The 14538-nt window shown below is 43.1% G+C and overlaps 2 protein-coding genes across 2 annotated transcripts; one reads left to right on the top strand and one right to left on the bottom strand.

Moving 5' to 3' along the window:
- Positions 1-726: 726 nt before the first annotated feature.
- On the bottom strand, positions 727-5814 carry LOC142775909 (uncharacterized). The gene is made up of 3 exons (XM_075878407.1): positions 4328-5814; positions 4101-4218; positions 727-3998 (listed from the first exon to the last, which is right to left on the bottom strand). The coding sequence occupies exons 1-3, from the start codon at positions 5315-5317 to the stop codon at positions 2749-2751; spliced, it is 2358 nt and encodes a 785-aa protein (XP_075734522.1). The 5' UTR covers positions 5318-5814; the 3' UTR covers positions 727-2748.
- Positions 5815-5889: 75 nt separating this feature from the next.
- Positions 5890-9739, top strand: LOC119167610 (uncharacterized). Its single transcript, XM_075878408.1, has 9 exons — positions 5890-6229; positions 6909-7054; positions 7131-7247; positions 7319-7484; positions 8622-8765; positions 8923-9066; positions 9155-9204; positions 9264-9486; positions 9570-9739. Exons 1-9 carry the CDS (start codon positions 6040-6042, stop codon positions 9689-9691), a joined length of 1302 nt encoding a protein of 433 aa, XP_075734523.1. The 5' UTR covers positions 5890-6039; the 3' UTR covers positions 9692-9739.
- Positions 9740-14538: the final 4799 nt, after the last annotated feature.

The following is a 14538-nucleotide window of genomic DNA, read 5'->3' as shown; positions in this document are numbered from 1 at the left end:
AAGCCTTGAAACAATATTTTCTTTCTTTGTTACAGACACAGTAAATTATGGAAATGTTGTTAGTATGGTTCAAGGTAGTGAATTTTATACTTATTTGGTTACTGCTCTTTCTATGCAATTACTGACACGCGATAGTGTGTATTATTAGGTAACATATGGCCATATCTCTATGTTCTCATAGGGTACGTATTTTACAGGTCACCTATAGTCATCTTATTGCTTACTGATTCAAATGTATAGATTTTTGTACGACATAGTTTCTTGATCAATGGCACTGTATCTTCTCATTGCATCTGTATGTAGCCCGTATACTTTGTTCTTTGGTACTGTAATGTATATTCCTTGTTGGTTGAATTGATTTACTATGGATTTTCAAATAATCTTGAATATTTTGTATACTGGAAAATTACCACAGTTTTTTCTTTTCTCTTCTCGCTGCTTTGCTAGGAAATCTTTATATGTATTCTTTATTTGGACCTTCCACTAGCCTTTGGCTATAGGTCCAACAAGTGTTTGTTATCTGTACATAGAATATGTACATAGAATATGAAAATAAACATTCAAACATTCAAAGTTGTCTCACAAGTAGTCCTGCTTCCTTGCTACTTATAGTGTAATGTGCTGAATTGATTCTTCATGCATTCAAGTTTCACTTGCTATGAAACAGCTTCTAATAAGTGATATGTCTCACAAGTTTTCAAGTGAATATTAAGACAGTACTACTAGTTTGTACCATAACAGGTTCCACTTTGTGCCAAGCAGTTTAATATTTGGTTCAGTTATGCTTCAATAATTAAGGAAAAGGAACAAACGTAAAAAGGGACAGACGTAAATAAATACATACACAATTTACCCAAGTAATAGCATAAATATATGTGAAATTGGTACTTATGAGGCTTTAAGCCTAGTACTCCATTAAGCAAAATAATAAACAGTTGAACTTATGTCTACACATAAGTGACAACCTTCATAGGGACCAACAACTGCCCAGAACATGAAATGAGGTTACTGCACGAATGGAAAGAATGATCCTCATAGTGACTCAAACCAACCCTGTTTTTCTCATGAGAAGTGAATTTATGCCTTTATTTCGTTAATAAAGATTGCAAAAAATGACCTGTAGCACATCCGGTAGCAAAAACTTAAAATTATTCGATGTGCCCTGTCACATGAAAGTTGATTAGTGTATGCGGTCAGAAATTTTTCTTGTTAGTATTGAAATATTGTTGGCTTCTTTATAGTAAAATATATTAATCCATAAAAATATCCATACCGGCCTGCATTAGTAGTACGCATTAAAGTGGTGCTGCTTTCGCGTGACGTAATGATCCCATGCTCGTTAGCACGTCTTGAGCAACTTCTATGCATGCTCATGAAACCGTGTACTCAGCTTACAGGTCGCCAAGATTTTGGAGCAGCGTGGTTTTTCTACCTACATTTTGTCTTGGAAATAACGTGTACTGCTACTCGGCACGGCTGCACATATGCGCAATGACATTTTCAGTGACTAGGCTTGGCTTGTGTGTCGAGAGAGTAACGACAAAGGACAAGTTCTCCACGGCACAGGTTCAAAAACCTTGGGTGCAGGCGTGCATGCAATGTGGCACAACACAGCGAAGCTGTATAAAGCCACATCGTGTCAATGTAATGACTTGTTATTTTTAAAAATAGTTGTAAAGCTCAGAATAAATGTGGTTAAATATAGTTGCAGAAACTCCCGCGAAAGCACAAGGACAGCATGCACAAATAGCTAGAAGGGCTACTGGAATCGCTATCAATTTTCAGTGTTACTGGACGAAAAGGCACATTTGTGTTCGGAGCCTTTCAGATTGAAAAATACCTCTGATAAAATACGTGCTTTTGGGGTTAATTACTGCAGCTACGAACACTATGAAAGATAAGCTTTCTGTTGAGCCAGAAGAAACTCGGTTGAAAAAGTCTGTTGTCGGTCCCTCTAAAAGAGCAAATAACTTTACATGTAAGGGTTTGTTTTCTTTTTATGTACATGTAAGGATTTGATTATCTAACAGACAATCATGCCAAGGAAAGTTAGGGGATGTTATTAAAAGTAGCTGTAGTGTAAATGTGAAGAAAGAAAAGTGGATTTAACAGAGCATTGTGCTACACATTCTGAAAAAATTGCCAAAATGAGGTTTCTCAGAAATTCAGACTGTCACTTTAAGCAAATGTACCACTTTCAGCTAAGCAAGTTGCCAGAACGGCCAACCCTAATAAAGTCAGAGTAAAAATAGAGATTAGGTAAAATACAATGCTTCGATAGAAATACAGTGCTTTAAGACAAGAAAATATCAACATTGAGGGAATGAATAAAATTGTAACAATAATGGTTTCTGAAGCAGCACTTGAAGTTGGAGGTAAAGCACTAAGGCAAGAACTGAAAGCTCAAAAACCACAAATGATTGAAAAAGCAAAGAGAAGCACGTGACATGACCAACTCAAGATCTGAAAAAAAAAAAAAAACACTGGTTGAGCTGACGAGGTTGATCGATAAAAAGGAAGTCAGACAGATGTGTGAGGAACTACAACTTGAATGTCGTAGAGACAGCTGTAAAAGAAGTTCACAGCATCGAAACAGCTAAAAAAAGAGGTTTAGGAAAGACTAACAGTGAGCTAACAGTGAACAGTGAGAAAATGTGGACTCTACAGAATAAGCAGCAAAAGTAACATGGATAAAATTTAGATGATTGGGAGTGAACATAAGATAGAATGAGAATCATCACTGTTTCACTAAAATGATCCATAGCGATTGCACAACTCCGCAAAAAACATTGTCCCATTCAAATTAAGGTATATGCATGGACGAAGAGACCTTGAAATTGAATGAATAGCTTTTGAAGCACATTTGCGTGCTACTTTTAGGTGGCTTACTCCTTCAAAACTCTTCACTTGGTAATTGTGAGAGACAATGAAAATCTCAGAGCTTCCATCGACTTTACAGACATTGAATATATTCTCTATTTTCACATAGTCATCTCCTAATTTCCCTGCAGTTGAGTCTCTTTTTCTTGACCCTGGATTGTAATTATCAGTATGCATGATGCATCCATTCACACAGATGCGACTATGCTCTTCAATCCTTTGCACACCAGTGATTTTGCCATTTACGAATTCCATTAGGTCATGTGAAGGCACCTGTGGTTTTCCAAGCAGTTTTACTCCCATGCACTTTTTTTTTGTGTGCAAACAAAGTTCCTTAACTTCTTCTGATGCCATAGATAGAAGCTGATTAAAATTGCTCATTAGAAGAATTCGTGACAAGATTTGAAAAGGGATACCGTTTGATGAAGACACAAGTCTTACTAGGTTACCCATGTTGCTTTCGAATTCGAAGCATGAGATAGCCCAAAGTGGTCCATGCAGTAGCACACTCTTTGGCAAATGCAGCAGTGTGTGCATATTAGAAGTCATCTGTGCTTTCTCATAATTACATTCGGTCATGACAACAAACTTTGTTATTTCTAATGTACAGTCGTCAATTTCTTGTGATGTCACATGACTCTTTAACAGGGTATACACTGAAGACACCAGGAGAGCAAAGTGCTCCAGAAACTGAGCTGGCAGGATGCCTTTCAGACATGGAAGGCTGTAGAAGAGGAGCCAAGACTCCCACTCAGATGCCTTCCAATACTTTCGAAGCTTAAGAGATCTCGGTGTTCTATTAAAGCACACTGGAGGTCTCTGGCTTAGGAGACGCTCATCTGCTTCCCTTAATGTCCGAGGAGACCCAATATAACATGCCCTTCCTGTGTCTGAAAACCACAGTTCTGTGACTTGGCGTACAACTCCAAGCAACACAGCATGCATGTAATCAGGGCGAAAGCTCCAGACAATGTCAAATCCAGGAACGTTGAGGAGAGGTGATGGCCCCTTCACCCCTTTGATAGAGCGCTTCATTTTCGCTGCCATTTGCATGTCAGTCAACATGCTAGCTGCAGTCCTGTCTTCAAAAGTTGAACCAACAGGGTACTTCACACATCCTGCAGAAGTTAAGACGAGACTTATGTAGCTTTGGCAGAACACAAATAACAGGTGACACTCATAAACACATATAACCAGCAAAAAGGTAGATATTATTATACCTTCAATGAATTCTCCAGGATGTAGGCACCAGGAACAGCCATAATAGCCATTGAACTGTAGGACGTTCTGCATGGAAGCCCGGGCTGGTGCATCAGCAACAGCAGTTATGCAGTACACCTAGAAAGTTCGAGAAGGCTGTCATTTGCATTCCTAGCACTACATCTATGTAACTGCGTGAGTAAAACAAAACTGAATAGGTGCAATATTTTAAGGAGACACAGGATACCTTTGAATGCACTTGTCGACCATTCACATTCCAGCAGATTCCTTCAGTAGAGAGTTCGTTCATTTGTTCGGCGAATGCCTCGAGAACTAATGTCATGTCTGGATGTTTGGTACCATACCACAAGAGCGCACAAATGATGTTGCTCCACCGTCTGTGTGGTGGAAGCTCATTCACAGTCAGATGTACAGGCCAAATTGAGTAGTTAGTTGATTTAAATACAGGGCTTCCATCTGCACTGACAGTTAATGTGATGTCATCTTTCTGGCAACCAAGCTTTTTTCGCTGGGTCAGATAGAAGGCACCATCAGTCACATCTGACACACTAGCATTTTCTGTGTCTTTTTTTTCATTTAATGATTTGTAAAGGTCTTCTCTCAAACCATCATCAGCGAGCACGGATGAAATTTGCTTTTTTAATGGCAAGCCAACAAAAAAGGAGCCATCTGCTGTCAACTTCCGGCCGGTGTAGCCCTTTCCACAGCACATACCAGTCAGACTATTGCGTTCACTTAAGCTACCACCTGTCTTGGCCAGCAGCCGATTGCAAAACGGGCAGTAAAAGTAGAACTTCATATCTTGTGGTGAAGTTGCAGTGAACTTTCTGAACAGGTACTTGCTGTTTGGAAGCAGATTCGTTCCTAAAATATTATTACATAATTTTAACAGGTCTTCAATGGCAGTCCACGACAAACCATGCTTAATTGCGAAGTCCATTACAAGCACGAGGGCATCCCCTACAGACAAGGTGTTTGCGTTGCCAAGCGGGCGCGCAAACTCCAACCGAAAGAAGTTGGAGCTTGGCAGAGCATCAGACGGCTCCGTCGCATTTGAGAGTTGATCTGACAATTCATCGTCGGTGTCGCAGTCGCCAGCCGACTCTTCTCCTACGATGTTGTTTTCTCGTCCAATGTCCTCGACTGACACGGATGCTTCATCATCGTCCGAGGATTCAGACGCACTTGTGACCACATGTTCTGAACCGACGTCCATAGCAGGCGGTGTTGAACGCGCGGTAGCATTCTTTCTTACTTCATAATGCGTAGATTTCGGCAAACGATCATTCCACGCATCGGGTTCTAGATATCGCTTGCGGTTATTTTTACTCTAGCTCATCACGCCTGTCACAGCTTGCTTCTGATGGGCACGCTAAAGTGGTCCAAAGAGGTTCAAATGAAGAACGAATAATAAGACAGTTAATAGGCAATCAAACGTTGTTTACGACGTCGACGCACATGTGACAAAAGACGTCTGACATTCACATGCTTCATGGCATGGCTTGGCGCGGCTTGACTGTACAAACAGTTGAGACTGGCTTACCATCAGAGTTATTCAATCCTGGCTTACTGACTTCTTCAAATATCAAAGTAGTTATTATAAATGCTTACAAGATACTGTTTTATGTGTTTTGTTTATTTGAGTAAAATAATGGCAATTGATATTTTGACCAACGCCTGTTGTTTTGACGTACAAAACGTTTATTTAGCGGCCGAGTTATTGGCTTCGTTTTTAGCCAAGCCATGGCCGAAGCATAGAACCACTGTACACCTGCCTATAGTGTACTAATCTAGTACACTATACACCTGCCCGTGCCCTGTGACCGTGCATGCCTTCGTCCGTTGTTACTGTCGTTGTGTGTAGTCAGTGTAGTGCTAACGACTCAGGCACGTTTTTCTCGTGGTGCACAGCCATAACACGGCGTACGTGTGAGCAATATGTACGCATTAGTGCGGTTTTTAAATAGCTTTGATCAGAAAGAGTACGTAGTACCCGTCCACAATATCAAGGGCTTCCACCCGGTAAACAAGGACGATTTTAACAAAACCAAAGTGTATACCACACTCTGGATCGACGAAGACCCGGATATTACAGGATCGTACACCTGTAGAATCCTGCTGCTGGCAGGTAAGTAAATGAAGCTAGCAATTTATTGCGGTTTGACACCATAAGTAGCGTCATGCCAAACGCATCGCACATATCACATTGTTTGATATATCACATGAGCAATCGAGGAGCATATGCTCCCACTTGCTTATAGTCGTGTGGTCTACAAATAATGCTATTCGTAATTGTTATGCTTCTCTGCTTGAGGGATTACTGTTGGGAGTCATCATATTTGCTAAACAGCTTTTGCCGGCCGCACGGTATTAACCAACACATATATACCATGCAGAAATTTCGATGCTCTAGCTTGTTGCCTTTGTGTTAAATGTAATACCTATGCTGAACAAATTTGCTTTTCTCAGTGGTGCAGAACTGTTAAGCACACACTAAAGAAGTAGAAATAATCTTCATCTGGCCTGCTTGCGCTGCCTTTCTTGAAAACGCGGCACTGCCCTCTTTCCTGCCAGTAACGATATACGTCACGCTGACAACGCGCGCCGTTCGTGACCGTAGAGTGCTGGGCGCGCGGCGATAATGCAACAAGAATGACGCAAGACGACAATTATTGTTGTGGGACAAAAAGGAGCCCACTTTACTCTTACCTTTCTTTGAGTGTATGTGTGTGTGCCCATGTTATCATCGCCTGCAGCTTTTCCAATCTAATATTGACGCATTTTGACTTTATATTTGTGCATAACAGACTCGGAAGAAGAGTTGCATAAGCAAAGAAGCAACAAGCGTCTTCCGCGGCCTGTAATAAATGCTTCAGACATTGAGCATGAAGAAGAGCTTATCGACCTCGACTTACAGCAGCCAGCAGCAAACAGCACACTGACTGCAAAAGAGGTACTACACTAAGTGCTCTAAACGTTTGCCATGTTTCAGTCGAACATTGCTTATTTGTTTTCATTTCTTTCTGCAGGCACACAAAAAACTCAAACAAAGTCAGGCAGCATCCAAAAGCGCTGCTTATGAGAGCATACTGAGTCAGCATGCCTCAAGTGCGCTAGAAAAAAATAAAGCTGCCCGAGAGTCTCAAGTAAGCATTAAAATGTACACTTCTCGAATTTATTCAATCTTTTTCAACTCCTTACTATTCGTTGTACTCAGTCATCTTCAAAAAGGCACGAGATCACCGGCCATAACCAGAAAAAATTGAAGAAATATACTTGGCAGGAGCCTTACGAAAAAGCGCTGAGGGAGCGGAATGAACTGAGACAGACAGTTGCTGCCATGAATGAAAGATTGGACAGTATGGATTGCAAGCTTTCAATGAGTAAGTGTACCGCAGTTTGTTAGATTGCTATATCTTTGTTGTCAAATGTGGCTTTGGTAGAATCTAAAAGGTTTCAGTGGTGTGTGTTACCTGAATTTCCACAGAGTATCGTGAAATGTGACGTCAAAAAGGTCATTACCGGACAGGTTTAGCTGATGTCAAAGTGCAAGATAATGTATGTTGCTGTATAAATATATGTCAGGAGCAGATAATTAACGCAATATTAACTGAATAATTTGTCAAACAAATCAGTGTCTTCCTAGCTTTTGTTTACTTTGATTTATATAACTTTTTTTTTGACACCGCACACCCATAAACATGAACGGTTTGTAATTAAATCTACACAGTGATACAACTCGCCTTGAGTATAGCCATTTAAATTCAGTTATGACAAACTGCATTGTCATGGTTTTGTTCAGTGTAGAATGCAACCTGTCACAGTGGTCTAGTGGATAAGGCACTCTGCCGCTCACCCGCAGGTCACGGGATTGAATCTCAGCCTTGGGGGCCGCATTTTTCATGGAGGCGAAAATGATTGAAGCATGTTTGCTTAGATAGGTGCACATTAAAGAACCCCAGGTGGTCTAAATTACCTGAGCCCTCCACTACGGCGGTCCTCATAATCATATAGTGGTTTGGGGATGTTAGACCCCAACAACTAATTATTTCAGCGTAAAAATAAAGACAAGATAAGCTAAGACAACTGTTGAGGAGGAGGAGGATTGAAGGAGGAAGGACAGGGAGGTTAGCCAAAGACAACTGTTGGCTTTCTTCTAGCCCTGTACATCTGATGAAATGATTATGTCGAATGGGTCATTAACACTAATTTATCCAAATGCACACTTTTCTCAGATTGTTGTGGCATGTACTATCAGCATCGAATGAAATGCAAACTGTGCAAAGCATGAGCAGTGGCACAGTGCGTGCTGCCCTGTCATCACTATGGAAATGCACAGTGCTACCAAACTGGAGCATTGCGCATCTGTCAACGGTGCTGACTGGATGACTATCATTTCTAATGCTTTCCACTGTTCACTTTTAATTTGAAGCTGATAGTGCAACACCTTACTTTATAGGCTTTTATATTGATTCATAGTATTACTGGCAAATCTTTATAATTTTTTTTTATCTTTTCAGTTGTAGAAATGCTACAAGGGGGAAATGTCTGGCAGCCTCGAGAGACACTTACTAGCAAAAGTGCCTCGCAGCTTCGAGGAACACTGGCAAGCGAAAGTGCCCCGCCTCCTAAGAAAGCACAGCAGACACAGCAGTCCCCTGCAGGTGAAGTATGCTCACCTGCATGAATGTTAATGTTATGAAACTTTCTTGCTGGTCAAAAAGCTAAACCTTCAGCCTTTTCACTAGATAATAAAGAGTTGTATCTTGATAACAGCCTCAGTAAATTGTTTTGCTTCTACTTTTTCTCTACTGTGTACAGATTTTCCGGAGACTGAGCGCAGAGAAGTTCAAGCTGAGAAATCACACCCAGCTCCCACAGCAACGTCGCTGGCATCATGTGTCGACACATCTACAGGAAGCCTGCAGAGCCAATGCAAGCCTTCTGGAGAGCCACTGCCCACAGGTAGAAGCTCAAAAGCTTTGAATATCATTGTGTCAAGGCTATCATTTTGATGTAATTCTCAACTTCACTTATTATTTTTCATCGGCAGCTGACTCAAAGGCCACCGATGTTCCATTCACAGAAATTGGTGGTGGCAAGGTAAGTGGATCGCTGTGCTCTCTTCATTTCTTTTCTAATCAGCTTGCTTTGACTTGCAGTATCATGTGAAAAATGGTCTAGTCATCGGGAGCCAGCAAGCCGAGAAAATATTGGGCCACAAGAAACCTTCCCTTGTGGTAAAGGACATGGCCCAAGCCATATGGGGCCGTGAAGGATTGGCAGAACGCAGCTATGGGGGGAAGCTAGCCCCCAAGGATTACAAAAATCCTACTGCGGTAGTGCGGAAACAGCTGAGCCCAGACAAGGTTGCTTTGATTATTGGTAAGGGTGTGGTAGATTTGTGCTGTAAATAATTATGCGACTCCCATGCCTGTTTTAATTTCTGTCTTTTTTTTTTTTTGCAGACACTGTGACACATTGGGGCTCGTGCAAGGGTGTTCCTGTTAAAGAAACAGTGGATAACTTGTCGACAATTTTGTCGCAGAAAATACAGGACATCCGGCGCAACAAGAAGAAAGAAAACTAAATGCTTGAAGTATACCACTCATGTAAAGTAATAAATTATTAAAACTAATATCTGTTTACAGTTTTCACTGAAGTGCTCAAGCGGTTCCTGTGACCACTTGACAAGTAGATATAGACAGGTGGTCCCACTTGCCAAGTGGGACCGCTTGAAGTGGATTATTTAACCGGGATTTGAAGTGGAACCACTTGCCAAGTGGAACCACTTGAAGTGGAACCTGGATTTGAAGTGGAACCACTTGACAAGTGGAACCATTTGAAGTGGTTCCACTTGTCAAGTGGTTCCACTTCAAATCCAGGTTCAATAATCCACTTCAAGTGGTTCCACTTGGAAAAGATTTTTGCCTGGGACCTAGGCGCGGTCGGCGGATGTTGCTGGTGGTACTGATGCGGTGTCGGTAGGTCAGCTGGCTCTCGGTGGACTATGTCTGCATTAGCTTGCCCTGGGGGTGCTCGTGTTCGGCACAGAAAACGAGAGCGCTTGCCTGATCTCCTGGCGCACAACTTCTGTTACTGAGGCAATTGCGCAGTCATTCGGTTTGGCGACGAGCTTCTTCAGCTCTTCTTGAGCGATTTCTCGTATATCAGTTGGAGCAAAGAACCTTCGTTGGGTGTTGCTGTGGTCGTGGCTGCCGCGCTTATTGGTGCACTGTGGGTTGGGCGGTCGTACTGCCGCTAGCGTGGACGCATTGCGTGTTTGATGGATGTCGCCTCCTTGAAGAATTCATCAACACTTGTTGGTGGTTCCGCACGAGACCAGCGAACAGCTGCTCGACAAAACAGCCGCGCCATGTCCTCAACAAACATCGTAACGGATTCATTTGGTTGCTGAATCCGTGACTCGAAGAGACGCTCTGTGATTTCTCGTCATTCGGTGCTCGCGAACGTGTCGAGGAACTTCTGTCGGAACTCGTACCAAGACGACCACACGCGATTCGTAAACCATGTTCGGGCTCCGTCTTGAAGCGGAAAATACACGTAGCCCAATTTCTGTGGGGTGTTCTACCCGTTAACGTTCGCTGTGTGATCGAATTCCTCGAGCCAGTCATGCGCATCCTCATATGTCTTTCTGTGGAAGTCAACCGGAATTCGAGGGTTCAAAAAAGTCACCTGTGTCGTGCTTGGGCTGGACATGTTGGTGCCAGCGCTTTCAGGCGCCGTCATGCTTTTTGGCATGGTAACGCTTCCCGGCAATGTACCGAACTCCGGCCTGATGCCTAACAGGCGGTGGCTGCTGCGGTGAACGGGGGTGTCAATGCGCAGAAGTCTTTCTGGGCTAGATGCGTGGCTGTTGTCTGGTGTCCCAAACATGTACCCAGCGCCTCCACCAGTGTCACAATGCAGAAACACCAGCAGTTGAATACAGGAGAAATCACTTCAATTATACCAGAACACTGGCAAACTGATCGGATGAGAACCTCGCCTTTCTCTCTCTCGCTACGCGTGCTCTTCGTTGTTTTCTTGGTGATATATATATATATATATATATATATATATATATATATATATATAGAGAGAGAGAGAGAGAGAGAGAGAGAGATAGTATACCTAAGGGCTCATTTTTCTGTGTTTTGACACAATATTAATGTGATCTAACAGACAGTAATGCCAAGGAATGTATAGAAGAAGTTATTAGAACCAATGTAATGTAAATAGGAAGAAAGAAAAGTGGGTGAAAAAATAATTTGCCGTGAGCAGAATATATATATTCTTCTGTGGATATCAGGGATGGCGTAACAAGAGGTCCGTGGTTTGAATCCTGGTGCCGCGCAGTTCCCAACACTGGATTTTTTAAAATATGCGTGGTGATGGATACGTAAATTAACTCACGGCCCTCAATCCCCAGTGGCTGCCAAGCAACTGGTCGCGGTGGTGGTCAGATCTGCTACGCAGCAAAGGTTGCTTAGAATCTCTGGATCCGGACAGGCCGCTATTGGAACCCGAACTTTATTAAACGTGAACCTTCTAGTGAGGCAAGTCTAGCTGTACTATTTGAGGTGCTAGAGGGTGTTAAATGAGATGTAATAGGGCTCAGTGAGGTTAGGAGGACAGATGATGCCTATATGCAGTGCTAAAGAAGGGGTACGTCCTGTGCTGTCGTGGCTTGGCTGACAGAAGAGAACTGGGAGTGGTATTCCTTATCCACGGAAACATAGCTGGTAATATAGAGGAATACTATAGCATTTATGAAATGGTGGTAGGTATCGTAATTTAACTCAATAAGACATACAAGATGAAGGTGGTACAGGCTTACGCGCCTACATCCAGCCATAATGACGTGTCAGCTGAAAGCTTTTATGAAGACGTGGAATCAGCAATGAGTAAGATAGGAACACAGTATACTATACTAATTGGATACTTAAATGCAAAGGAAGAGAAGAAGCAGGCTGGAGAGCAGGCAGTAGGAGATTACGGTATCGGTACTAGAAATGCCTGAGAGGAGCTATTAGTAGAAGTCGCCGAACGCAATAATTTATGGATCTTGAATACCTTCTACCGAAAGCGAGGGAACCGTAAGTGGACATGGAGGAGCCCTAATGGTGAAAATAATAATGAAACAGACTTTATACTTAGTACACACCCATGCATCGTGCAGGTTGTGGAAGTGCTTGGCAAGGTACGACTCAGTGATGATAGAATGGTATGGTCTAGAATCCGCCTAGACTTGAAGAAGGAACGACAGAAAATGATACGCAAGAAGCCAATTAATGAGCTAGCACTGAGAGGGAATGTAGAGGAATGCAGAGTATCGCTTCAGGACAGGTACTCGGCTTTTATTAAGAAAAACAGCCTTAGCGTTGACGCAATGAATGATAATCTGACGAGTAATATTATGGAGTGTGCAGTGGAAGTTGGAGGTACTGAAGTTAGACAGGACACTGGCAAGCTGTCCCAGGAAACGAAGAATCTCATTAAGAAGCGTCAAAGCATGAAATCCTCAAGTACAACAGACAAAATAGACTTGGTAGAGCTTTCGAAGTTGATTAATAAGCGCAAGGTATCCGATGTAAGAAGGTATAACATGGAGAGAATTGAATACGCTCTGAAGAATGGAGGAAGCGTCAAAGCAGTGAAAAGAAAACTTGGGATATGCAAATACCAGACGTATGCACTAAGGGACAAGGAAGGCAAAGTATAACTACCAATGTGAATAGGATAGTAAAATTAGCGGAGGAATTTTACAGAGATCTGTACAGTATCCAGCACAACCACGACCTTAATAAAAGAACTAGCAGTAACCCATATGACACCCCACCAGTAATGATAGAAGAAGTCATAAACGCCTTGGAGAGCATGCAAAAGGCATAGCTGCTGGTGAGTATCAGGTAACATCAGATCTGCTGAAAGATGAAGGAAAGATTGTGTTAGAAAATCTAGCGACCCTGTTTACGAGGTGTATCCTGACGGGAAGAGTACCAGAATCTTGGAAGAATAGTAACAACATTCTAATACATAAAAAAGGAGATGACAAGGACTTGAAGAATTACAGGTTGATCAGCTTGCTCTCCGTCGTATACAAGCTATTTACAAAGGTAATTGCTAACATAATCAAGGTGAAACGGCGTGTTGAACAAGCAGGAGTTGACTCGGTGAACGAGAGATTTATTTAGTGCAAGGGCTAACTGAATGCAAGCCTGCGATCACAGCACGTCTTCTTCTTCTTCCTCTACTCGAGCTCCATGTTCACTGCCCTCGTTACAATCACCCCAGGGCGACGAGGGAGCCATTCTGGCGACCTAAGGACAGGTGTACGCAGAAAGGTCATGGTATGGCTTGAGCCGAGAGACGTGCACGATTTCTTGTCCCCGATGGCGCTTGTCCGGAGACGCGTCGAGGGACTCGACAAGGTAGTTGACAGGAGATGTTTGGCGTACAACTCGATATGGACCATGGTACCTGGACGAAAGCTTGTGGGAGAGTCCTGGAGGAGTAGAAAGAATCCATAGCCACACCAGCGAGTTAGGAGCAAAGCTCATAGGCGTGGTTGACGCGTCGTGGCGATGTTTTTGGCGCGCCTGGTCGTGTGGCGTGAACGCACGAGCAAGCTTCCGACATTTTTCAACGTGTGCTGCTGCTCGAGAAACGGTAGTCATCTCTGAAGGGTCTGGTCGATAAGGAAGAATGGTATCCATTGTTAATGATGGCTCGCGTCCATAAAGAAGGAAGAGAGGCGAAAATCCAGTGGTGTTTTGCGTTACAGTGTTGTAGGCATACGTCACAAAAGGCAGTATGCTATCCCAATTTGAATGGCTGGATGACGCGTACATGGCCAGCCTATCTCCAAGTGTACGATTAAAACGCTCTGTCATCCCATTAGTTTGCGGGTGATAGGCTGTGGTAGTGCGGTGTATGATGCGATGCTCGCTCAACAACGCTTTGATGGCATCGGAGAGAAAAACGCGGCCGCGGTCGCTTAATAACTCCCGATGTGCTCCATGCCTTAAAACCAGGTTTTGCAGTATAGGACAAGCAACGCCTTATGCGGCAGCAGAAGCTAACGCAGCTGTTTCAGCATACCGCGTTAGGTGGTCGATTGCGACAATGACCCAGCGGTTGCTACTCGAAGTATAAGGAAGCGGACCGTAAAGGTCGATTCCGACACGATCGAAAGCTCGTGTTGGACATGGCAACGGCTGAAAGGGACCTGTGGCATGTTGAGCGGGCATCTTGCGTTGCTGGCACGTAAGGCAAGACCTTACGTAACGGTGAACGAAACGGTACATTCCGCGCCAGTAGTACCACAGCTGCAAGCAAGTGTATGTTTTTAACACACTGGCGTGGCCACATTGCGGATCATCGGGGAACATGGCGCAGATGTCAGAGCTGAGATGTCGGGGGAATGACGAGCAA

Source organism: Rhipicephalus microplus, chromosome X (assembly GCF_043290135.1).
Source record: "Rhipicephalus microplus isolate Deutch F79 chromosome X, USDA_Rmic, whole genome shotgun sequence".
NCBI lineage: Eukaryota > Metazoa > Arthropoda > Arachnida > Ixodida > Ixodidae > Rhipicephalus > Rhipicephalus microplus.
Note: the sequence above shows the minus strand (reverse complement) of the source record. Positions and strands in the feature narration are given on the sequence as shown.